A 25,919-nucleotide genomic window follows, 5' to 3' on the forward strand; every position below is an offset into this window, starting at 1 on the left:
ACACTACTCAACTTGAAACAGAAAATGTGTAGTGTGACCGAATATAGCATTGATTTTCATGTCAAATTTGGATTAAAAAGTTGTAAGTCATATGGACTTAAGATATAAATCTTGATTCCTAAACAGTTTCATTTGCATCTCGTATAAAGAATGTTTAACAGCAAGTGTCAAGTGAGATTCATCATTAGTAAGGTACAGAAGTACATTTGGTCCTCTTATCACAGTCCTTTGGACTGCATAAATCTACTATGTGGTAAAATAAAGTGGAGAAACCTGTTAACAGAGCGAGACAAGAAATTTATTTTAGAATATATAAAAAGAATTGTATTCTTGGTCAGTGTGATGTACCTATAAAAAGTTGAAGAACAGCAGAATGGACTAACCAATTTGGTTAGTAACTGTTAGGTACAAAGGGTTAATTTAGGGCAAAGCATTGGCCAGTAATGGTAAAAGCAAAAATCATGAATAGACCTTTATACTTACTCTATTTTTTAAAATAGTTGTGGAGAGTATTTTTTCAGTATTGGTCCCTTGAGATCACCTTACTTCTATTTAAGCTACTTATAAAACTGCTGTAAAACTGCTCGAGGTTGGGGGCGTCATCTTTCGTAAACCCAGCTGCTGTTAGTATTTGACTAAAATACCAAAAATGTGGCCAGTTTCATCTTTAAGTATTTTGAGTGTCATATTTGTAATACAATAAGACTGTAACAGTAGAGCAATCTGTTCAAATATCACTTTGTGTGCCCTAGTTGGAGAAGAAAATACTCTGAATTTATCTACAATGCACTGCAAAACGATTTTCCACAAAGTATCTTCATGTACAAACTTTTGGAAATATGGCTTTAAGTGGCAGACTGTATGAAAAGCTTCTTTGTAAACCATAAAGCAATTATTACAAATGTAAAGATGGTTAAAAACTAATTTGCTCCATCTGTATTTATATGAGTACCTATTATGTGTGAAGCACTTGTTAGGTGTTTTATAAGAAACTTTAAAATCATGGCATATTCAGCCTTGAATTTATTAATTAAAAAATAACAGTAAAAAGTATAATTTTCAACAAAAGAGGTTCATAGGCTCATAGGTCTCCCCCAAGAGAGAGTCAAGGCATGGAGCTCCAGCCTCTGCAAAGGCGAAGCAGCAGTGATTTAATTTTATTGTGACCCAGAAAAGTTATGACTGCCCTGGGTTTCATAGTAAGAGAGAAAGCTAGAATTCCAAAGATTTTCTTCCTAGAGTGGTAAGAATGTAATTTTTGTGAAGGTGTCAGGTTCTAGGAAAATGACATTTTAATCTCAACCTTTAAGCATTTTGTGTCTCATAGTCCACAAGTGTCAACCTTTCTATCTAATTTAGAAGTGGTATAAACTGCAAAGGCAATAAGTTGTGGTAGGCTACAATCCAGAAAACATTGGAATATGACAGGAAAGGTCTGGATGTGTTAGAGTCAGACCTTTTTAATGGGGAAACATTGGTATTCCACATAGATATGTAGTGCTCTGTTTCTTGTCACTTGAGAATACTTATTGGAGTATTGAAAGGATTGCGTTTGTCTCTCATTTTGCCTGGCCTTTCATAAGTGCAGTGTCCCATTCTCTATTGTGTTCTTTGTGTTCTTGGCACAGTTCAGCGGACCAGGGGAGGAGAAGTTGAAACACGCTGCTGCTACCTTTTGCAGTAACCAACCTTTTGCCCTGGAAATGATCAAGTCTCGTCAGAAAAAGGATTCTAGATTCCAGACTTTTGTGCAAGTGAGTTGAGTGAGTCATGTAAGAAAAAAGAAATGCAATTTTTTATCAATTGTAGAATGAACTGGGGGAATTCTGATTAAGTTCTTTACAAGGATTTTATCTATGTTAACATTTTTTAAAGCCACACATTATCTCTTAAATTACTGGAGGGTATAAAGATGACATAGAAGTCCACATTGCCATGGAAATGTTGTCAGGAAATGGCCCATGTACATTGTTAAAATAATACCGTCAAAACACGAGTGTGGGCTTACATCACGCCCAAGGAAGAACAGAGCAGTGATCATACTTATTGAGGTAGATATTGGTATAGATCAAGGGTCGGTAAACTGCAGCCCACAGACCATATCCAGCCCTTTGCCTGTTTTTGTAAATGAGTTTTATTGGAACACAGTGTAACAGTTTTTTATTGCTGTATAACAGATTACCACAAATGTAGTAACTTAATGTAAATTTGTTACGTCACAGTTTTTGCAGTTTAGGAATACAGGTGTAGGTGTACTTTAGCTGGGTCCTCTCTCTGCGCTTTCACTAAACTGAGATCAGACTGTCAGCTGGAGCTGCAGTTCTCATCTGAGTCTTCTAAGCTCATTGATTGTTAGTGGAATTTATTTCTTTGCAAATGTGTAACTGAGGTCCCTGTCTTGCTATTGTTGGCTGGGAACTGCTTTCAGCTCTTAGAGAATGCCCATGTCTCTTTGCCATGTGGCCCTGTAAGCAGTTTACAAGATAGCTATTTCCTTTCTTCCAGGCCAGGGGGAATGTATCTCTCTGACAGAGCTTTCTTTTGAAGACTCCTCTGATTAAGTCAGACTCACTTAGGACACTACCCTTTTTTGATTAACTCAAAGTTAACTGCTAGTAACCTAATCATAGGAGGGATAACCCATCACATTCACAGCTTCTGTCCACACTCAAGGGGAGGGGATTATACTGGGTGTGTACATCAGAGAGAGGGAATCTTGGAGAGCATCTTACGACTCTTTACCACACATAGCCATGTTCCTGCATTTACCCATTTACCTATTGTCTGTGGCTGCTTTTGCGCTAAAACAGCGGAGTTGAGTAGTTGTGACAGAGACTGTATGGCATACAAAGCCTAAAATATTTACTATCTGGCACTTTACTGAAAAGCTTTCAGACCCATGTTATAACAAGCTGGGTATCTAGACTGGTGATCCATTGTGCCTGCTTGGAATGGCAGATAGCAAATTAGCTGACTAACTTTTGGTAGGAATGCCAATCATAAGGAAACGTAACTAGATTTTCTTAATATGTGAAGATAAAAGTGTTTTATCACAAGAAAGCAATGGAGTTGATTATGGATGTTCTCAGTCCTTGCTTAAACAGGTAACAAAGAAGCCATTGGCTTAGTGATAAAGGCTCCTCTCCTTCACTGTGTAATTAAAGGAGCAAGCAGAAGTTAGTATGGTAGTGGTGTGTCTTGGCATGTTTTAAGTCTTGATTTAATAACCAGAACTGTGATGCTGTAGACATTTGTATGATGAATATATGGCATATGGTAAGTAATTATAGTCCTAATAAGAATTACAAGTTTACTTATTTCACTTTAATTTTAGGATGCTGAGAGTAATCCACTGTGTCGTCGTCTACAGCTCAAGGATATCATTCCCACCCAAATGCAGAGGCTTACTAAGTACCCTCTTCTATTGGATAATATTGCCAAATACACAGGTATAGCATTCTCACTGAAATTAAAAAGCTTAGGAACTCCAACTCTCCCCTCACCCCTCAGAAAAAGTTCTTGCTAAATAATCTCTCATAGCATCCTGCTTCCTGGAGATTGGGTTTCCGAATAGTATGGCAAAAGTTTCTAACAAGATTCAATACAGTCATCTTGAGGCTATTTGATTTAATGTACTCTATTAGTCGCTCTAGCACAAAGTTTGGCAAACTACGGATCATGGGCCAAATCTGGCTCATCACCTCTTCTGCTAAATAAAGTTTTATTGGAACAAAGTCCTGCTCATTTGTTGACATATTGTCTCTGACTGCTTATGCACTGCAGCAGCAGGGTTGAATAGTTGTGACAAAGACCATTTGGCTTGTAAAGTGTAAAATAGTTATTATCTGGCCCTTTACAGAAAAAGTTTACCAGTCCTTCCTCCAGTGTATATCCTATTTGCTTTGAAGAAAACTTACACTGGGTTGAAGAGATGTTTTGTATCTATATATGTACTGTCATTAAGCCCAACCAATGCATTATAATTCCAACTCTCCTGTTTTGAAACATGAATTGAATCCAAGTTTCTCAGTTGAGCTTTAGGCTCTCATACTTAGTTCTCATTAATAATTGTGTGCAATCAAACTCATGTTTCTTATGCCTGAGAATTTGAAAATACTCATACACATTAATTTTTATACTTTAATATGTCTGTTCCATATAGTTAGACTGTTGTTTGGAGGATTATAATTTTGAATATTCTGATTTGGGTATTCTTTACATTATAGATCTCAACGTAAACAACACCATTTGGTGAATTTCATATTTGTTTAATGATGCAAATGTTGTGATCTATTTTCTTTCTTTAAATCTAATCTCAAATTAAAAAAAACTTATTTTGGAGTTATTTTAGGTTGTGTTATCATTAAAAAAATGTTGCTTAACAGGTCCACTGGATATAATCATGTAGGCTCTGTACTGTGAAATTCTAGGGGGAGAAGGAGTCCCACTTGTATAGCTTACAACCTGAATGAGACGCACTCCCTAGAGTGTGCACCATGGTGAGCCCGATAGTTGATGTATAGCATCACTTCTTGGACTTGGGGTTCATGCTATGGTTTCTTCTTTTCTTAAAGATTGGCGCCTGAGCTAACATCTGTTGCCAGTCTTTTTTTTTTTCTTCTTCTTCTCCCCAATGCCCCCCGGTACATAGTTGTATATTCTTGTTGTGAGTGCCTCTGGTTGTGCTATATGGGACACCACCTCAGCATGGCCTAACGAGCGGTGCCATGTGCATGCACGGGATCCGAACCAGTGAATCCCTGGGCTACCAAAGCGGAGAGCGCAAACTTAACCACTCGGCCGTGGGGCCGGCCCCCATACTTTCTTTTTAAAGATTAGTATTTATGTTGTAAGCTACTGTCATAAGAAGTTTCACCTGTCCAGAGACTATCTAAATTGAGATTCTGCCATAGGTTTTATTCTAGTATAAAAATAATTCAAGGTCTTAGTAAGTTCCTACAGATGTTGAAATAAAACGATGTCTCAGTTATGTATCTGTATTCTTTTCTGGTTTCCTCGATTTTACATTTTGAATTTCTTCCCCATGTTTAGAATGGCCAATGGAAAGGGAGAAGGTGAAGAAAGCTGCAGATCACTGTCGTCAGATCTTAAATTATGTAAATCAGGCTGTCAAGGAGGCAGAAAACAAGCAGGTAAGAAGGGAAAGAAGCTACAGGATGACATAGTGAGAATATTAAATTAGTATTACCTAGAGTCTGAAATAATAATCGAAAACTATCATGGGCAGGATATTTGTTAACTGTTCATGTATTTGGGTCCAGATCATGTAGGTGGGTCCAGATCAATTTGTGATAGAACATCAGAGTTGTATTTGGCCTTTTTGAGCATCTCTTTTGCTTTTTTTGCTCTTTCATTCATCTGTTCATTCAACAAATATTTATAGAGCATCTACTGTATGCTGTGTGTAGGGTGGAGAGTGGTTAAGACAATGAGTACAATATTTGCCCAGACTGAGCGTGTGTTCTAGCAGGATACAGAGGTATTGAAAAGATTAGAGTGCAAATATTTTATATCAGTTGTGATAGCTGCTGTGTAGGAGCATTTCAGGATGCGCTACGAGTGTATAACTCCTAGGGAGGTGCCTACCCTAGTTTGAGGAGGATGTTAGGTAGTGGCCATCAGAGGAAGCTTCCTTGAGGAATTGTCCTTTAGGCCAAGGCTCTGAAGGATGAGTGGAAATGTACCAAAAGAATGTGGAAGGGGGCAACATTACAGGTAGAGGGAACAGCATGTGCGAAAGTCCTGAGGTAAAAAGGAAGCATGGTCTGTTTGAGGAATGGAAAGATTAGAATAGTGTGGATCATGCCTAAAAAGCAAAATTAGAGTGGTACGAAATGAGGCACAGTAGTCCAGGGCCAAATCATACAGGGCCCCACAGGCCATATTGAAGATTTTGATTTTTATTCTGAATGCAGTAGGAATTCATTATAGACGTTTAAGGAGAGTAGCACGTTCAGATTTTTCACTTTATGAGTATCACTCATACTACTCTGTGAATAACGGGTTGAAAATGGGAGAGTGGAGAGTGAGAGCTTGTCTGGTATTTTTGGCGTAAGCTGCTTTGCTGTAGACATCTTTGCCGCAGGCGTTGTTGCTGCATAATTAATTGGCAGTAAGGCAATTTTGACATAAAAGATAAAATCATGAAAAGTGAAAGAGGGATGTTAAAAAGGACATAATGGAACACGAAAAATGAATAACAAAATTAAAAAGATTTTATTGCAAAATAAACACGAAATATTTGAGTACATTTAAAATGTGTGTAGATTCATGGCAATAACTGCACAAAAAACTGATTTTATTTTGTGGGTTTTATTTCTGCTGAATAAAGGATGTAATAAAAAATGAGAAATGAATGACAAAATGAAAAAGACTTTATTGTGAAATAAATACAAAATATTTGAATACATTTAAAGTGTGTGTAGAATCATGGCAATACTGTGCAAAACCTGATTGTATTTTGTGGGTTGCTTGTACTTAAGCACGTCTCTTCAAAGTCTTTTGTTCAAAGTATTATACTTTTTCTTTTTGCTTTTTGGTGCATCTCCTCATTCAGCATCCATGACACTTTTTCTTTTTTTCTTGTTCTTAAAGATTGACACCTGAGCTAACATCATTTGCCAATCTTTATTTTCTTCTCCCCAAAGCCCCTCAGTATATAGTTGTATATTCTAGTTGTGAGTGCCTCTGATTGTGCTATGTGGGACACCGCCTCAGTGTGGCCTGACGAGTGGTACCCTGTCCGCACCCAGGATCCGAACCCCCGAAAGCCTGGGCCGCCGAAGCATCACGTGCGAACTTAACCACTCGGCCACGGGGCCGGCCCCCATGACGCTTTTCTTTTTTGCTAAAATTTCTTCCTTCATTAAGAGAGGTATCAGTTTCCAAATACTAGGATGCATAGTTGGAACTGAGCTTTGTATTGTGTTGTGAAAAGCCTTCCGCACTGTTGTTTGTTCTTGGCATATTGTCACATGTCCGTTGATAGACATTCTAAAATTCTCCAGGAAATGTGGAGCAAACTGTCAACCAGTTATTTTATCTTTTACAGCAAAATTGCCTTATGACCAATTAGTTAAGTGGTGAAAATGTTGGCCTCAAAAATGCTTGTGGCAAAGGTGTCTGCAGGAAAGATATCTACCTCAAAGGTGCTTATGGCAAAAGTACCTAGAATGGGAGAGAATGGATGAAAGGGCTCAGTTAGTAGCCTTTGTAGAGGTCCAGGATAGATGGTGATAGCTTAGAGAAGTGCAAGAATTGAGAAAATATTTAGAAGGTAAAATTGACAGGACTTGGTGACTTATTTAGAAAAGGATTTGAAGAGAGGGGATGTCAAGAATGAATCCCAGGTCTCTGACGTGCACATTTGGATGGACAGGATGAGGGAGAAGCCACAGATTTGTGGGGAGATGAAAAGTCCAGTTTGGGATATCAGGTGAAGACATACAGTAGGCATTTGGCTATATGGATCCTCCTCTAAGAGGACTGTGCTGAAGATAAAAATGTCAGATTGTGAGCATATAGAGGCTAATTGAATCCCTGGACTTGGATGTGATTTCTTAGGAACTGAGTATGATGACAGCTCTGTTGGTGAGGCTGTAGGAAAACAGGAACTTTCAAATGTATTGTTTGGAGTGTGAAATGATAAAACCCCAGAGGGCAATTTTTACCTAAATTAAAAATGCACATTTTCGTACATCTACCCTTTGACACAGCAATTCTATTCTTAGTGATTTACCCAGGAGAAGTGAAGATATATGCCCACAGACTTGTACAAGAATGTTTATAGCGTAAACCAAATGTAGTATAGTCATAAACTAGAATAATACCAGCAATAAAGGGGAATGAACTAGCGATACATACAACATGGATGAATCTCACAAACATTATGCTGAGTGAAAGAAGCCCAACGCATAAAGAGTGCATATATATAATTCTATTCCTGTAACTTCTAGGACAGGTTAATCTGTGGTGGGACAAAACATCAGAAAAGGTTGTCTGTCACTGGGGATGTGGAGACAGATTAACTAGGAAGAAGCACGAGGGAACTTTCTGAGGTGCTGGTGATATTTCCTCTCTTGATAGGAGTTTGCACAGATGTATGCATTTGTAAAAACTCATGGAAAGGTATGTTTAAAATGTATGCATTTCACTGTAGTTAGATTTTACTTTAAAAAAGAACTGTAAGCAAATATTGAACTCTTCTTAATAATATGCATGCTAAAATATTTACAGGTACCACTCATAGGTGGAAGTTAGTATATTGACAAGGAGATCTGATTAGTGGTTACCAGGGAAAAGGGGTGGTGGGGGGAGGGCACAAAGGGGGAAGTGGTGTACCCACAACATGACTAACAAAAATGTACAACTGAAATCTCGCAAGGTTGTAATCTATCATAACATTAATAAAAAAAAAAAAATTACAGGTAAAGTGTGCTTATATATGTAACTTATTTTGAAATGCATCCAAAATATAAGATACATTGATGGATAGATAGAGGAATGAATAGATGGATAGATAGAGGATAAAACAAATATAGCAGATGTTAACTGTGGAATATAGGTGGTGAATATATGAGTGTTCGCAATACACATTCAAATTCAAATTTTGTGTGTATTTGGAAATTTCTATGATCTTGGGAAAAATTCATATTCCTTTTGATCTAACAATTCTTCCCCTATAAATTTATCCTGAAAATATATCTACACGTGTGTAAAAAAGCATATGTTTAAGGCCATTGTAGTATCGTTTGTTATAGGAGAAGGTTGGAAGTAACCTACATGTCCATCAGTAAGGTATAGTTAAAATAAACTATAGTTCATTCACAGAGTTGAATACTGTTCATCCATTAGAAGAATGAGATTGCTCTCTGTATATGCTAATGTGGAGCAGTCTCCAAGATGTATTGATGAGTGATACACACACGCACACAGAGAAATGTGTATATGAATGTATTATGTTATCATTTAAATGAGTAATACATATATGAATATATTATTCTACCATATCTTTTATTAAAAAAGGACATAGATGCACACAACGTGCACAGAGACGAACATACTTATTTACACATATATTCTATTTGCTTATTAGACTTTTTCTCATAGGCTACCCAAGAAATGGGTTTTAGTGATTACTTCTTTAGAGAAAATTGGGGGTGGGGAGATAAGAGGACAGGGTTGGGAGGAGGTTTACTTTTTATTGTGTGCCTTATCTTACCTTCTGAATTTTTTACCATGTACACAATTTACATATTCAGAAAATAAATATAAGCTAGTTAGAGGTGAGTGAATTTGAAAAGGAGATTGAGAAAGAACAGTCAAGGAGCTCAGAGGAAAACTAGGGGAGAGTAAGATCACCAAAGCCAAGGGAAGGGGGTGTTCTAAGAAAGAGGGAGTTGTGAGTTGTGTCTAATGTTGCAGAGAGCTCAGTAAAATGCAGGTAAAAGTGTCCGTTTGATTTAGGATGAGGGAGGTCTTTGATAGCCAAAGCAGTAACCTTGACTCCATCCTGTCTAATTTTCAGCGCTTAGAAGATTATCAGCGTCGCCTTGATACCTCGAATCTGAAGTTGTCAGAGTACCCAAATGTTGAAGAACTCAGGGTGAGAGATGGTCTAATCATAATTAAAACAATAAAATAAAATGTACTAAAGACCTGGCAGGTAATTAACCTCTCGGTGGGAACATACATCACCTGAAGGAGTTCTTGTATCATAGATTGTCTATGTTTATGATTCTTTTCTTCCTTTTAAATATCTGGTCTGTGTGAAGATTACTTTAATCTTTCATTAGAGGAATATTTTGTGCGAAACTGTAACTTTTTATGACAGGAATTTTCAAGATACTAAAGAATATTATTTATTAAGTTTAATTCTATTGCGTTTTATAGTTTGAATAAGAGTAGGGCTGTTTACCATGGGAACTTTCCAGATTATTGAGTAAAGCAAGATAACTTGTTTTTCCATGAAACTCTTCAAAAGCATAACAGTTGAAACCATTACAGGAATGATAGTAAAATATTTGTTAATTACCACTTGTATACATGGAGTTTTTATATTAAATAACTTCTTAGGATTTTAGTTTTTCTTATACTGTTTGACTAGGTGGTTGTTTTGGCAGATTCTTTGGTGACTGTTAAAATAGACTTTTATGTCATATAGGGCACCTTATCAAAAAGCATGCTAATATGCTTAGTGCCTTAACTTCCCAATGAAAAAATGGGATTTTTCTGGAGCTACTTATACTGAAAGATGATTCTCTTATTAAGTTATTAATATTTAGAGCAAGTCTGAGTATACTACCTGGACTTTTCATAAGTGCTCTTCCTTAGAACTTTCTGTGGAACTAGAACCTGGAATTCAGAGGCCTCTTATAGATAAGCTGTGCATCATCCACATCTAGTTACTCATTAAAAAATTAAGGGATGGGTTGAGAATCTAGTGACTGAATGTTTGCAACTTCGTTTTCATAAGCTGCTGTTGTCTGTGTAGAGTGCAATTTAGAAGGCAGTACTCCTGCATGCTTTTCTGCAAGATACCTTTTCTCTTTTAGGAAAAATCTATGCGGCTTACTTTGAATTTAACTTGGTCTATATTCCATTTTCAGTAATTGACAGATATCAATAATGATAGTGAATGCAAATAGTATCTTTTATATTAAGAATTTCTTGAAAAGAAACTATGTGGAATATCATCTCACTAAGTGCTTGGAAATAATTTGTGTGTAATTCTCTTTATTTTGGCAGAATTTGGATTTAACAAAAAGGAAGATGATTCATGAAGGGCCATTGGTTTGGAAGGTGAATAGAGATAAAACTATTGGTAGGTTTAATGTTTGTCAATTTTGGTGAGGATGGAGAAGAGAAAAGAATAGCAAAGTTTCTTTATGCAAAAGAGAAGAAAGAACCATTCACAATTTTCGGTTGCAGTAGTTTTCAGTGCTATTTTGTGTTACTTATACATTTATAGAAGATTTGCTTATGTTACTTTGTTATTTGTGAAGTGTGTTAAATATTCATTTGGGGATGAAACAGAAAACTTGGTCATGATTCAGTCCTGTCTCCATCATTTTTGTATTCTAAGTCTAAGCTTTCTTTAAACTACTACATCTCAAACTATCTGTGGTGAGGAACCATTGTTTTTTGTTTCCCGTCAGTCACAGACTGACCATTTGGCATAATACAATAAAAATGAATTATTAAAAAATGAAATTAAGATAGAAGCAAGTCAATTTTTAAAATTTACTAGATTTAACAGAAATAAATTTTCTCTGTCAAGTTGTTAGAAAGTGTATAAAACACACCTTGATTTCTGTACTAATCACCTTTCCTACTTTTTTATTTCTAGATCTATACACTTTGCTGCTGGACGACATTCTTGTATTGTTGCAAAAGCAGGATGATAGGCTGGTATTAAGGTGTCATAGTAAGATTCTGGCATCTACAGCTGATAGCAAACACACGTTTAGCCCTGTCATTAAGTTGAATACAGTGTTGGTTCGACAAGTGGCCACAGGCGAGTATGTCTGCTCAGTGACGCTGACCTCCAGGTTCATCACGAAGTCGCATAAGATATTCAGTGTTGTTTAAGTAGCACAATTGGCATAGAATTTTGTTCCTTTTATATTCTTATATAAATTAAATGAAATTTATTTCATGCTCAGAAAATGAAATGAGTTTATACCTCCAAATTATTTAGAATGCCTAGATTCTCTGAGTAATTTTCTGCATTTGAAAGTTGTCTGCATATTTACTTTGATCTTCATTCCATGTTCAAATCATTGTTACACACCAGTGGAGATAGTGAATTGGGAGATATTCTAAATGAAAAGACTTTGATTAGAATGTTCTATGTTTTGACTGGTGGAAAAACAAGTAAAATCTGAAGAGGTGGGTGTAGTTTGGGTTTTTTGAAATCAGTTTAAGTTAGCAAGTTCCATATTGCTGTATTAATAATGAGATCCCTTTCAAAATTTGTTAATTCCATGATGGCAAGATAAATTTATGACCTCTTTTCTCCAGTACGCACTGAATAGTATTAACCATTTATCAAAAGGGCAATTCAAAATAAATGTAAAAGAGTCATAGGGTTCAGTAATTTGGGTACATTGACACCTTCTTGTTTCTGATAAATTACTGAGGAATCAGTTTTTATGATCTTTGTTTTATTTAAGTATAGTAAATACAGTATAAGATACAATAAGTTGCACAGATTTTAAGTGTATAGCTTGATGAATTTTTTACAAAGGGAACGCATGTTTACAAAGTGGACACATGTAACCTGTACCTAGATTAAGATGCAGAGTAATACCCAGACCCTAGAAACATTCTTCATGGTCTCTGTAGGACATATTGTTAGAGTAATTTTTGTCTCGTTTTTTCCAGATAACAAAGCTTTATTCGTCATCTCCATGTCAGACAATGGAGCCCAAATTTATGAGCTGGTGGCACAGACAGTTTCTGAAAAGACTGTGTATGTATTAGCTACCTTGCTCTAATATTTTTATTATCCTGAATATAATGTTCCACAAACTTAACTTTGTTTTTGTAATAGGCTTTGAAAACCAAAAACTATATGGAAACGAGCACTTCCTCTCTCTTCTTTTAGAGATATTCTTCTAAGAACTTGTTCTTTTCTAGATTGATGTCTCTTACTTTGATTCTATTCTATTGAAAGTATCTTTTCTAGAGAAGAAACTCTCGGAAGTGTCAAGTGAAGCTTTTTAATGGGTAGCGTATCCATAATATTGTTAGGTTTTTCTTTAAGGTACGGAATTGTTATAGTCTCTACTTAATAATATGTTGCCAAAGTAAAGATTATCTCTGGTAGGGTTTTTTGTTTGTTGGTTTGGTTTCTGGTTTGTTTTTATTTTTCCTTTCTGAGTATATTTAAAGGGCATTTCTCTCTCCCTTTTGTATTTTGGGTTCTTTTCAAACTTCCTGCAGCTGGCAGGACCTAATCTGTCGGATGGCTGCATCAGTGAAGGAGCAATCCACAAGGCCAATTCCACTGCCAGAGTCGCCCCCTTGCGAGTGAGTGTGCCCTTCATTGTAGGGGGACTGACTTTGTTTTTGGTCAGAAAGGGAACAGGTGATTCTTCCATTTTGTTGCAATGATGTTTAGTCACCTCGTGAAGCTGAAAGATTGTTTTCTTTCCTCCATAGAGGAGACAATGATGAAGAAGAACCTCCAAAACTAAAAGTAGAACATCATGGCATTTCAGTCACTGGTCTGCAGAGTCCAGGTAAACTGATCTGTTAAGTTTACCTGGAAGAATGTAGTCTATATATTACTTACTAAAATGCAAAGAAACTTTCACTCTTGGTTTATGCAGGTTCTGGATCCACTATTCTCTTTAACAGACCTTGCCTATGAGCCCTCTGTGTACCATGTAACACTGCTGAGTGCTGGGTATTTCACTTAACAGATGATCTCTGTAGCTCACGTGGTTATTTTTGTCCAAGTATTTCCTGAATGCTTCACGTTAAAATTTAGAAGTTTTGTTTAAGATATATTCTACTTTTTCCGTTCCGTTGAACAGACAGAGATTTGGGATTAGAGTCTCCCTTAATATCGTCAAAACCTCAATCTCATTCACTGGGTGCTTCTGGGAAATCAGAGGTAGATGATCTCTTTGTGGCTGAGAGACAGTTTGCAAAGGAGCAACGTGCAGATGGAACTCTAAAGGAAGTTGGAGGAAATTATCAAATCACAATCCCAAATCCACACTTGCCTGTCTCAGAAGAACGGTGGGCATTGGATGCACTAAGGAATTGTAAGTTTTATTCATAAGTTAACACAGATACTTATTAAGTACCAGAATTGTATAGTGTACTATGTAGCCATTTGGGGAGAACCCAAAGAAGTATAAACTATGACTTTTCCCTTCAAGAGTTTTACAATCTAGTTGGAAAACTTCCCTCCACCTTTTTAAGTAAACAAACAATACAGGTGTGTTAAAATTGATCTGGTGGGGAGGACCAGAGAAGGGAAGTATCAGAAAACAAGACAGATGTGATTAGGGCCTTGCAGAATGGGGACAATTCAGATAGACATGCAGAAGAGTAGAAGTCATTGAGACAAGAATAACGGTAGGACCAAAGCACACAGGTGGAAAACTCTGCGGGTGTTCAGAGAGCAGGGAGAAGAGCAGTTAGCCCACAGTAGACAATATAAGGTGAAGGCGCCGTGGGAGACAAGGTGGAGAAGGCAGAAGCCATGTTGCCCAGTCCAGCTGTCATGAGCTTGAATACCAGATTGAGTCCTCTGAACTTTAAGGATAGCACATCACAGGGTTCTGAAGGCTTTTTCAAACTACAGATATTCTTCTAATTTTCTTGTGGAGATCGTAGTATTCTCCACCATGGCCCATCCTTCACACACACACACACACACACACACACACACACACACACATCCACCTACGAGAATGGGTGGTCCTTGTCACTGTCTTAGCTGCCTCCCTCCCCCACAAGCCTGGTTGAGAATCAGTGTTACAAATGGGAATGTAGTACATCTCTCAGGTGTCTTGGAGGTAAGAAAAGGCTGAGAATGATTGCCTACCTGTAGAGGACGATTTGAAGTTTTTAAGCCAGGTATGACTAATGAAAAAAGATTAAGTGGCTCAAGGTTGTGAGAGGATTTCAATGGAAAGAACTTTGGAGTGATGCAGTTACTATTAAGCTCTTGTAGTTGTCTGGGCTTGAGGCTGAAAGGGTTTGAACTAGAATGATGTCAGAGGAATAAAATAGTGCGGCGTCAACAAACACAACCATTGACTTGTTTGGATACGAGTGCAAAGGAAAAGGACTATTTAGAGATAATTTCAGTATTCTTGTCAGAAATAAAAATCAGAAAGGACCACTGTTGTCCACTGCCACACTTTGTTTTTCCCTTTTTTTATTTGCAAGAGCTTATGAGCTCAATTTTAAAACATGTTGAGATTAAGATTATGAATGGCAAGCCATTTAAGAGGAAGTGATGAGCAGGAAATTGGAGTTTTAAGACTGGACATTTGGAGCGAGGATAGGTAGAGAGATGGATTTGAGTGTCAAAGCCATGAGAATTTATAGCATCTCCTAGGAAGTCAGTGTAGAGCAGAAAGACAGAGGGCAAAGACTCAGACCTCCAAGGGACTGTTTCCCTAAAGAAACAGAACATAGAAGTTAAGCCAGAGTTGAAAGTAAGGAATTGGTCAAGTTCTTTAAAATCTAATTTATTCTGGATTCTCTTGAATTAATAGTTATGATGATTTCTGATGGTTGACTAGCATTGTCCCAGTAACTCTATCATTGTGTGAATGACCGTATAGCATACACTTGCCCATTTAAAAGTGAATTGATTGTATTTTCAACGACCTAAGGAAGCTGTGCCACTAGTAAGATCATTTCTTAAAAACTAATAAATATTTCTTTCTCCTTTGAAATTGTACATGCTACCAAATCATTGGAATTAAGTTTTTTTTTTTTTTTTTTTAAAGATTTTTTATTTTTTCCTTTTTCTCCCCAAAGCCCCCTGGTACATAGTTGTATATTCTTCGTTGTCGGTCCTTCTAGTTGTGGCATGTGGGACGCCGCCCCAGCGTGGTTTGATGAGCAGTGCCATGTCCGCACCCAGGATTCGAACCAACGAAACACTGGGCCGCCTGCAGCGGAGCGCACGAACCTAACCGCTCGGCCACGGGGCCAGGCCCTGGAATTAAGTTTTATTACAAGGCAGTTTTACTTTCTTCTTCACCATTTAAGGAGATTGTTTGGGTTATTATAAATGATAAAATAAATGTTCTATGTGTCTAATAAAATTAGAAAAAATAATGCCTGTGTCTGTAGTGTCTGCTTCTGCAGAAGAAAGCAAGACTTTCATATTTTTTTGTCTAGCTTAACACAGCTTTTCAACTTCCTTTTAAGAAATACCTTTAGGGTATTCCAGTTATATGGAATAAAAAATAGAGGCAGGCAGGGTGTTGGTTATTTAGCAGTTCTAAATAGGAGTTCACCTCAATAAGAATGCTTTGATCTTTTCACATCTAGTTTAATTTTAAGTCTCTAGATGGTGCTTTATTTCATTTTCAAGGACAAAAGAAAAAACGATTGTGTGAAATAAATGTTTTGACTATATGCTACTAAATAGTTCTTACTTTTAGAGAGAATTGCTAATTCCACTAACGAACTTAATGCTGGCCTTCTGCAGTTATAGTTGTGAACGTATGTGTTTTTTTTCCCCCTTCCTAAATTTTTTAGTGGGTTTGTTGAAGCAGTTGCTGGTACAACAGCTGGGTTTGACTGAGAAGAGCACTCAGGAAGACTGGCCACATTTCCCAAGATACAGGACAGCCTCTCCAGGGGCACAGGCAGACAGTGGAACCCAGAACTCTGAAACTCTCAAGGCCTATCATCCTGGTGAAGGACAGATGCCCTTTAGAACTGGAACTGGTGACATTTCATCTTGTTACGGTCCACGGACTTCAACTGAATCTTCTGCTCCACAGGATTCAGTGGTACTGGCTTTCCAAGATGGCCAGGCAAGTAACATTTTAGTAATGGACCACGTGATTATGACCCCAGAGATGCCTCCTGCAGAGCCAGAAGGGGGTCTTGATGAGAGTGGAGAGCACTTTTTTGATGCCCGTGAAGCACATAGTGATGATAATCCATCAGACGGTGATGGAGCAGTTAAAAAGGAAGAGAAGGATGTTAATTTGCGCATCTCAGGCAAGTTTCTTTCATACTTAAACTTTGATTTTCATTGTGTTAACTGTCCTGTGTGCTAAAATGGATGTTATTGGGGCATCCAAGCATTATCTTGTGTGTGTGTGTGTGTGTGTGTGTGTGTGTGTGTGTGTGTATAGTGTTTATTCTTCCATGCAATAAATAACTACTGAATCTGCTCTATGCTGGACCCCATCCTAAGTGCTGGGAGAGATACAGCATTGAATAAAACACAGAAAAATCCACTAGTCTTGTGAAGCTGAAGTATTACTAGGGGAAAGAGTAATAGTAAATAAGTAAACAGATAAATAGATGTCAGTAGGAAGAATTAGGAGGAAAAGTAAATCAGACTAAGGGGTGGAGAGTAATGGAGCAGACAAGGTCATTGGGGCAGAGGGCCTCTGATGAGGGAATGTGTGAGCAGAGACCCAAGGGGAGTGAGGGAGGAAGCTGTGTGGATACCTGGAAGCAGAGGGTTCCAGCAGAGAGCAGTGCACAGGCTGCAAAGCAGGAGCAAGCTTTTTGTGGTTAAGGAATGTAGGGTGAGGGAGAAAATGGTAGGAGATGAGGTGGCAGGATCATGTAGGGACTTCGTAGTTTTCAACTTTTAACTTTGAAAATGCTAACTAATATAAAGTTATTCATAAATTACCATGAAAGTTTGCTAAATTTAGCTTTAACCAGAAGTGAGAAAATTCTGATGTACTTAAAACTAAACTTGGGAATTTGGGAATTAATGGCTTTTCTCCCTCTTTAATAGCCGTTAAAGTTGTCAGCCTATCCCCCTATGTGTTTTCTGAGGGGATGATAGCAGCACTAATCTCATCAAACCGCTCTCTCCCTGTCAATAGGAAACTATTTGATCCTTGACGGCTATGAAACAGTGCAGGAGAGCTCCACAGATGAGGAGATTGCTTCCTCGCTTCCCTCGCAACCCGTGACAGGCATCCCCTCTGTGGACTGTACGCACCAGCGGCAACATTCTCCCCAGAATGCTCGTTCTGATGGGGCAGTTTCACCGTTCACCCCAGAATTCCTGGTCCAGCAGCGCTGGGGGGCTATGGAGGATTCCTGTTTTGAGATCCAGAGTCCCCCGTCTTGTGCAGATTCACAAAGCCAGATCATGGAGTACATTCATAAGATAGAGGCTGACCTTGAACACTTAAAGGTACCTCAGACTTCAACATCCTTAGGACTTGGTTGTTAGAAACACATTTAACAGACAGGAAGTACAGAATGATTTAAATGCTGATGTTGATAAACTTGTTAAGGTTCTAGATTTTTATATTTTCTTTCACCATTATCCATGAATAGACCTGGATAAAAAACTGAGATCAGCATTGTTTATCTGGTTACAAATCACAAGAACAGAAAAAATTGTAGCTTTATAAACTGCACGTTTGCATGGGTTCCTAAATTTAAGAAACTAAACACATTTGGGATGATTGGCCGGCCTCCACAAGGAAACGTGAACAATAAGCTGAGATAGCTGGGGCCTGTGTTGTTGTCATGAACCCAGGCTGGGAAATGCTTTAATTTGCTGTAACCTGTTAATTATCTGTGAATTGTTGGATGTTGGTAGTTTCCCAGATGCTGTGACAGATAGAAATTGGCTCCACTGGCTCCTGTCGTCTAGAAACCTAGGCGGGAATGGGATTTTTGTAAATTGGTAATAGAAGATGTCATTGTATTAGCCACTATTTCAAATGACTTGTGTGGTAATTTCCAAGAAAAGGACTTTATCTTAAACTTTGCTGTCAGTAGACACAGCTGCTACAGCCCAAATGTTTTATCATGACATCGTTTAGTTAGAACAGAGTTAAAAGTGTTCTTAGCCTTTCAGCTAAAGGCTGATCTCCCTTAGTTTTTCATCTAGTAGATTGTCCCTTCTTGGTCTGAGTGTATGTGGTGCCATCCTGTGGCTGAGGAGCTGAGAAGTCTGTGAGGCCACGGTGGGTGGGCGGGCTTTGAGGAGTTCATGCCACAGAAGGCCATTTTCAGGGTGACTCCTGGGGCTTAGGAGAGCCCATCTTCAGTGGCCGCCCTCCCCTCTATCTTTTTATGTGAGAAGGTTTTAAGTTAATCGCTCAAGGGAGAAAACAGGTAAAAGGAATGAAATTTACTTTTTTCCATCCTAACAAAATTTTTAACCATGTTAATGTTGAAATTTGGAAGCATGTACCTGTAATATAAATAAAGCCTTCTTTCCTGTTTTCCACAAAAATTATGATGTTCAAATGAAAAACTTATGGGTTTTATTTTACAGAAGGTGGAGGAAAGTTACACCATTCTTTGCCAAAGGCTGGCTGGATCGGCCCTCACAGATAAGCACTCAGGTAAGTGAAAGTTGTGGATTCCAGACTCCAGAATCAGCCTGCCTGGACAGTACATTGAATGAAAAGACCTATTATTCTTTGAAGTGGAAACCTTCTGAGATTCCATTTCTTTTTTCTTTCTAAAAACCTGCTGTTTCCAAACATCATGTGTGAAGCAGAGGCTGTGATCTGCTGACTCGGCTCTTCCTCTCCTAGGAGGAGCTGTGGTTGTCAGTTCCCGGGCCCCTGCCTCTTCTCTGTCTGTCTTCCTCTTGGCAAAAGCAGAAGGCAGAGCAGTGGTCAGCCGCTAAAGCCTAGGTTCCGTAGGCCGTGTGCCAGCGCTGCTGTGACTCCCTCGTGGCGGAGGCTGGGTCCTCTTCAGGTCTTGCTGTACTTGCGTCTCTCCTGGCAGTGAGAGCAGTGTCCCCCATGACAGCACCTGAGTCTGTGTTCAGTGCAGCAGGTTGTACTCATTTGCTTACCTGCTTTCAGCTGAGGCTGTTCTTTTCCAGAAACAGAGATAGACCCATGCCCACAGATTTCATAGGTATTCTCTAAGTGTTAATTTGTTCGTTCTTCTCAATTTGGTCTCCGCATATCTTTATTCTTCTCAGATAAAAGTTAGAGCCGTGCGTCCTGGAGGTGACTGAAGGTTGTTGGATTTTGAGCATCGGCCTTGTATCAGCACATCCTGGCTCCAGTGTGGACACAGAGCGAGTGTGTGACAGAGGATCTGCCTGTGAACCCCCTGGGGTTCGCCATGTCCCAGGGGCCCCAGAGCGGGACTAGTTCTTCACAGTCTGGCAGCTGCACTAGTCTGTCAGTGAGGGAATAGCCATTCTCTCACTCTGCTCTCCTCACTATCAGAAATTCATTTTGATTCAGAACAAAAACCAAATGTATAGAGCTTTGGGTGTAGGATATGAAATTTTACTTAGACTTAAGAAAAAGAGAAAATCAGATGTATTTATTTGACTTCATTCCGTATTTGAAAGCACATTTTAATTTTTATTTTGCCATGTTTTGTTTTAATTGAGTAGTGAGAGTTTTAGCCCTTTGTATTTAGTACACCCAAGGATCAATTGCTCCTGAAGCAAAGTGTTCAGGATGGGGTATTAGGAAGTTGGGTAGAGAGCTGAAGAAGAGGAGGAAGTAAGAAGGAGGAAGGAGGAGCATCCAGCCTTCACTAAACTATGCCCCATGCCCTCTACTGTCCAGTAGGCTGCTTCCCCACGGGTCACCTCAAAGGCATAGTGTGCCCATGGTTCCTCTGTGCAGAGGACTTGAGCTGTGTGCTGCCCAGGTGGGCAGAGTAGGTGGGCTTCCTCCAGCCTGAGGCAAGCACCTCTTCTCTGTAGCTGAGATCCATCCCCAATTAACAGGAATCCTCAATGTACTAAATAGCAGGCACTTGAAAATGGGTGTGTTTTCTTCTATTGTCTTCATTTCTATTGAGGGCTGGGATTTGGGAGGGAGAGGAAAGCAAATTTTATTTTCTTGACTATAAATTTGTTATTCTTGGTATTGTTTCATTTTTATAATTATACATTAGACTTTGGCACTTGTGTAAAATTATCCCTGCAGATTAAGCAGGAAGTAAAAACAAAAGGAGATGCTTCAGATGGTGGCAGGGGTGGGGGTTGCTGAGGAAGGGTGGGATGGGAGCGGGTAAAAGAGTTTGGGAAGGTTATCTAACTGAATCACTACTGAGTTGAACAATGGCTATCATTAGCCACGGGTACTGCTGATTATAAGGCCAGTAAAGTTTTAGTACCTGGAGGTTTGACTCTAATTTTTGCACTGATGGTGCCAAAGGGCTCTCTGAGTTACAAGGAGAGCCAAGAGTGGAGTGGAGAGAGATGGTGGAGAAGGCAGAGCTGCTCAGACCAGCTCCAGAAGCACTTCCTCTGACTTCACTGCGGGAGCTTTCTCCACCCTGGGTGCGTGACTGACCTTAAAAATTGCAGACCAGAACATACACTGGACACTGCAGGCAAGCTGTTGGTAACTGCCTGCTCTAGAAAGAATAGTAGTATTGGCAGCACCCGACAGAGGATAAATGTTTCAGAATTGTAACTTGAGAAGATCTTCAATTATATTGGCTTTCTGTGGTTTTCTTTGTGCATCAGGTATATATGTTTTGGAGTATTTTTGCCAACTAAAACTAAATCATTTGTCAAACTTAAAATTCTGGTAATATGCAAGGAGTTCATCCACTGCTTATATCTTTTACTAGTGCCCTCTGAACTCTGTGGCGAGTCTGGATGTGGTTTTACTCTTCCCTGCAGTCCAATATATATTTACATTTTCCTCCTCATCAGAAGTGGTAAGGATTCCCAACTACTCTTATAAACACCACTACAACTTAAACAAGCTCATTTATGTCCAGATTCCTGTTTCTGTCTTTTCAAAACTGATCTGTTTTTAAGTAGACCAACTTGCATCATTGGACCTCATCTGTAAATTAGAATTATATTTTGAGTCATAGACCAAGTGTAAATTAAATCAGAATGGGATTAAAAATTTTAGAAGCAGAAGCTAATATATAAGTGAAGCTTGGAACTTGAACTTCCTGTATCTCTTCAGAGAAGCAAGTAGAAACCAAATGGTTATTGTGCTGCTGGAAATAATGTAGTCGTTCCTGCCTAAAAGGGTTACACCTGTGGCTACTTGACACTAATACCATCATTGGGCAATTAATCGGGAGAAAGGTAAATATAAATAGAACTTTCATCTTCCGACAGTGCAGCGTAATTGCGTAATTCTCTAGCACTCATTTAAGAAGCTTTGTGGGTTAGAAATGTTTTGGTTTCTCTTTTAGTTCAGCCAATATCTTGTCCTTAGCAACTATTTGCTTTTCTTTTCCTGCAGTTTAACCTCTCCTTAGAACAAAAACAGGGCTAACTGGAAAAATACTTTGACCATAGCTCTAAATAAATTCATATTTAGATTTTCAAACGAAGCCCCAAAACGAAGTCTAATTCTGAAAAGAACTGACGATTTTAAGTGTTCTTTTTATCTTGCTAGCCTAAATTCTTCCCTCCTCCTTCCCAGCCTAGCTTCCCAACATCTTTTGTTTTATTTTGACCATTATGATCAGATCCATTTTACTCTGATACTATATCTGCCTTTCAGGATGATGGAATTAGATTCTGTCTTTGAGAGAGACTAGTTATCATCAAAGTTTTCTCAAAGTTACACGACTAGAAGTTAGAATCTAATTCCATATGGAAGGGTCCAAGGGTGGTGGACAAAGCAACCTTCTCAGAGCAGGAGAGCTGGGTTTTAGCTATTGAAGTGACCTGCCATGACCCTGTGCTCTCTCCTGTGGGCCTAATGGCTCCTTTGCTATTAAGCAGCAAGTGACATTTGGAGTGTCTCCTTCTTTTTCAGAGAACAGAGTTAATCAAGGCAAATCAGCAAGGCCCCAAAGTGCTATGATTTCAATCATGATTACTGCCCTAGAAGTCATATATTTTGCATACTTTAAAATCAGCTGAGACTGTTTGAGTTATCTTGGCTAAACTGTAACTATTTATTGTATTACACTGCATGGAAGGTGTATTTCTTAAGCTTTTTGGCTTTTGGAAGGTATATTTTTTAAGCTTTTTGGTTTCCTTTCCCTAAAAACAACAACTTAACAACTGTTAAAAAGAATGAATTCCTTTTAAAACACTTTTTATTTGCTTTTGGAGGAGAGTGGGGCTAGCTAATGTGATAGTAGAGGAGAAAAGTCCATTATTTTCTTATTTTTAGAAGCTAGAGAAAATAATTATGTTTCCCATGAATTGTCTTTTACTTGCATACTTCCTTTTTGATGCTGGTAAGTTCGGGGTGTCCCATGGCCGGGACGCTGTCCCCTGCAGTGGGGTGTGGTGGTGTGTGAGCGCCTGGAGCTTCGGTCAGTACTCCCTTCCCTGTACGTCACAGAGGGTGCCACGGAGAGCTGTGTACAGAGGACCTCAAAGTAGAAAACTATCAGGACCTTCTAGTCATCTTTGTGCTGGCTAGGCTTTTCCCCCTAGTATTAGCATTTTTCTTTTGTAAATCATGTTTTTTTCTGACTTTTCCACCCTTTTTCAAAGTGAACTGCAAAACTGATCTTTCCTCGAGAAAAAGAGTTTCTTTTGCCTTGTTCCTTATGCCTTCCCCACTGGTACTGATGGTTTTAATAATAAGTTGGTAGAAAAAAAATGTACCTCCTAGAAGGAAGCCCTGTCCGCCATTTCCAGGTGCCAACGGCTAAGCAGATATACTGCAAAAATGAGAACTTGATGTGCACACTGTAGGTTATTTTTAATAAGCCTCTTCCTACTAGAACATTTTATTCTCCTCGTTCACCATACAATCATGTACTCTTTAACAGAAATTACTTAAAAAAAATCTGGAACTATCTAAAAAACTTTATTAATAATCATGTATTTTTACTGATCACATTTTGAAATGCCTAAAAGACTTTATTGTTCTAATTATCCAGATGTACCTTTGTAAAATAGCTCTTTTATGAATTAGCTGATAAGGCTGTATGTTTCTGGAACAAAATATTGGTCATCTAAAAACTTTCTGTTTTCTGGGTTCTGGGAAAATAGAAAATGAGAGTTCAAATATTAAATATGCTTAAAGGAACCAAGTATGTGACTTGTTTATTTATATTCTTGTTGATTTGTCTTATAAAAGTTATAGTAGAAAAGTTTAGGTGCCAAGGAGGCCTTAATTAATCTCACTGGCAGTGACTGTCCCACATCTTCCTGCTTATTAGAGCATCTTTCCTAGTAACACTAGCCAGTTGATCTCTGTAACGTATAAGCTTCTGTGAGGACGCTAACAGCTGGATTGGCCCAGCCTCCCGGGCAGCTTTGTGGTTGTTTTTTAAACAGCTTTATTGAGATATAGTTCACATATCATGCAGTTCACTCATTTAAAGTGTACAATTCAATAATGTTTGATATGTTACATTATTAATTGTTTAAATTTTGGTAAAATATATATAACATAAAATGTGTCATTATAACCATTTTTAAGTGTACAATTGAGTGTGATTCATGGGGCAGCTTTTCTGGCTCACTTGAAGATAACTTTAGTTTAATGCTTCCCTAAATGAATATATGATGTCTTTGTTACCATTCTTATCCCCAGTGCTGGACTTCCTCACGTGCCAACCTTTCAACTCAGAAGGCTCACTGAGTTTTGGGCTTTTTTGCATATTGGTTTTGACACAGAGTTGTAATTTGACTTATTCTTGGGATGATATTTTAGTTTTCAGTCATTCAGGGACACATTTGGCTGATAGATGTACTAAGCATAACAAAAAAGGCTTAGTATTTTGTAGGATCTTTTAGTTAACCCTTTTAAATATCAAGGATATTCAAAGATAACTTTGCAGAAATTAACCTTTATGTACTCTTAGCTCTGTTTATAAGTAGAACAAATAAATAGTAGAACAAATAAATACCCAGACGATTCCCACTTGCTCTTAGATTACCACCTTCTAATAGGAATGGAGAAAGTAAAATCCTGTCTTTGGACATGAGCAGTTACTTCCACTTTCTGTTATTTTTCCACCCAAGTGACTGGTTCACCAAAGGTTGAATACCGACTTGAAAGATAGGAGAGCCTGTCCTGATGAAAAAGCTACTTTTTAAATAAACTTGATATCTTCCTACTTTGACGAATGTCATAAAACATCACAGATAAATAGCTACATGTAGGTGTTTCCCATTTTTTTGTAATGTCAAGTCTAATTCTTGTTACTAATTGAAAACACTTCCTCAATTTTAGCTGTCAGGAATGTGTTTGTTTTGCCACCTGTTATTACCAGTGAGACATCCTCATTTCCTGAGCATCAGTGAGGCCTGGGTGTGAGCTCGTGTGAGGTGGGTAGAGCTACTTCTGTTCTAGTCTTTTCCCTTCATTTGATTAGGGGCTTTGGGGCCCAACTAGAGGTCAAGGCTTCCTTTACAGCACTTGATTTCAGGGGACCCCTTTCTCTGTCCATGTGACCATGGGGTTGGGACCTGAACACATTGATCAATAACAGTAATTGGGTACATTTTGGTAATCTTTTTAAAATTTTTGGAGAAGAATCTTTACAGAGAAATTTTTTCTACTATCTGTTATTTCAAACATTAAAGGCAGGTAGCGTGATACTGTCAGTGGTTCTCAATCTCTTTGATCTCAGGACTGCTTTATACTCTCAAGAATTACTGAGGACCTGTGGAGGAACTTATGTTCATGTGGATTACATCTATTGATATTTACTTTATTAGAAATTAAAATGAGAAAGTTTATTATGAGAAAATTAATAAAAACATCATTTAAAAATAGGGATAAACTCATTGCATGTTTTTATGAAAAATTACTATTTTACACAATAAACATATTTATTGAGAAGAGTGTTTTATACTTTTTCAGATCTCTTTAATGTCTGGCATAATAGAAGAAAACTGGATTGTCATCTACTTCCGCGTGCAATCTGGTGTGATATGTTGTTTTGGTTGAAGTATATAAAGAAAATTCAGCCTCACACAGAAATATTTTAAAAAGGGGAAAGTATTTTAATAGCCTTTTCAGATAATTGTGGCTATTCTTCCTTGATACTAGACTGAAACTTGATAAGTGGTAGTTTCTTAAAAGATAGCTATGATGTGGAATCCATGAAATTTTTATACTTTATTACACTGAAATTCATCACTGCAGTTTATAGTTTAAATATGTAAAGAATGGAATCTTTTACCCATGCATGATTCTGTAATATCCTGTCTTGGTCATTTGGAAAATATTGGTTTACTGAGTTATGCAGATCTTCAAATGTTGGCAGATTTCTTTCTATAATATCAGAAATTCACATTTGTTAATGTCAATAACTGATATCATCAG

General features: G+C 38.1%; 1 protein-coding gene across 12 annotated transcripts in view; it reads left to right on the forward strand.

Moving 5' to 3' along the window:
- ARHGEF12 (Rho guanine nucleotide exchange factor 12) overlaps window positions 1-23,669 on the forward strand; it is a 140,950-nt gene extending 117,281 nt beyond the window's left edge. For 9 of the 12 annotated variants that reach the window (XM_005611644.4, XM_023645000.2, XM_023644999.2 and 6 more), the window contains 14 exons: window positions 1,629-1,754; window positions 3,335-3,449; window positions 5,053-5,153; window positions 9,548-9,625; window positions 10,768-10,843; window positions 11,369-11,536; window positions 12,406-12,493; window positions 12,967-13,053; window positions 13,186-13,265; window positions 13,563-13,796; window positions 16,261-16,731; window positions 17,580-17,896; window positions 18,995-19,064; window positions 19,658-23,669. In XM_005611644.4, coding sequence (XP_005611701.3) covers window positions 1,629-1,754; window positions 3,335-3,449; window positions 5,053-5,153; window positions 9,548-9,625; window positions 10,768-10,843; window positions 11,369-11,536; window positions 12,406-12,493; window positions 12,967-13,053; window positions 13,186-13,265; window positions 13,563-13,796; window positions 16,261-16,731; window positions 17,580-17,896; window positions 18,995-19,064; window positions 19,658-19,668 — 2,022 coding nt within the window. In that variant the 3' untranslated portion in view covers window positions 19,669-23,669. The remainder of the gene's footprint in view (window positions 1-1,628; window positions 1,755-3,334; window positions 3,450-5,052; window positions 5,154-9,547; window positions 9,626-10,767; window positions 10,844-11,368; window positions 11,537-12,405; window positions 12,494-12,966; window positions 13,054-13,185; window positions 13,266-13,562; window positions 13,797-16,260; window positions 16,732-17,579; window positions 17,897-18,994; window positions 19,065-19,657) is intronic. The other 3 variants (XM_070273791.1, XM_023645002.2, XM_070273796.1) reach the window with 1 other exon arrangement.
- Window positions 23,670-25,919: the final 2,250 nt, after the last annotated feature.

This window comes from Equus caballus, chromosome 7 (genome assembly GCF_041296265.1).
Source record: "Equus caballus isolate H_3958 breed thoroughbred chromosome 7, TB-T2T, whole genome shotgun sequence".
Lineage (NCBI taxonomy): Eukaryota > Metazoa > Chordata > Mammalia > Perissodactyla > Equidae > Equus > Equus caballus.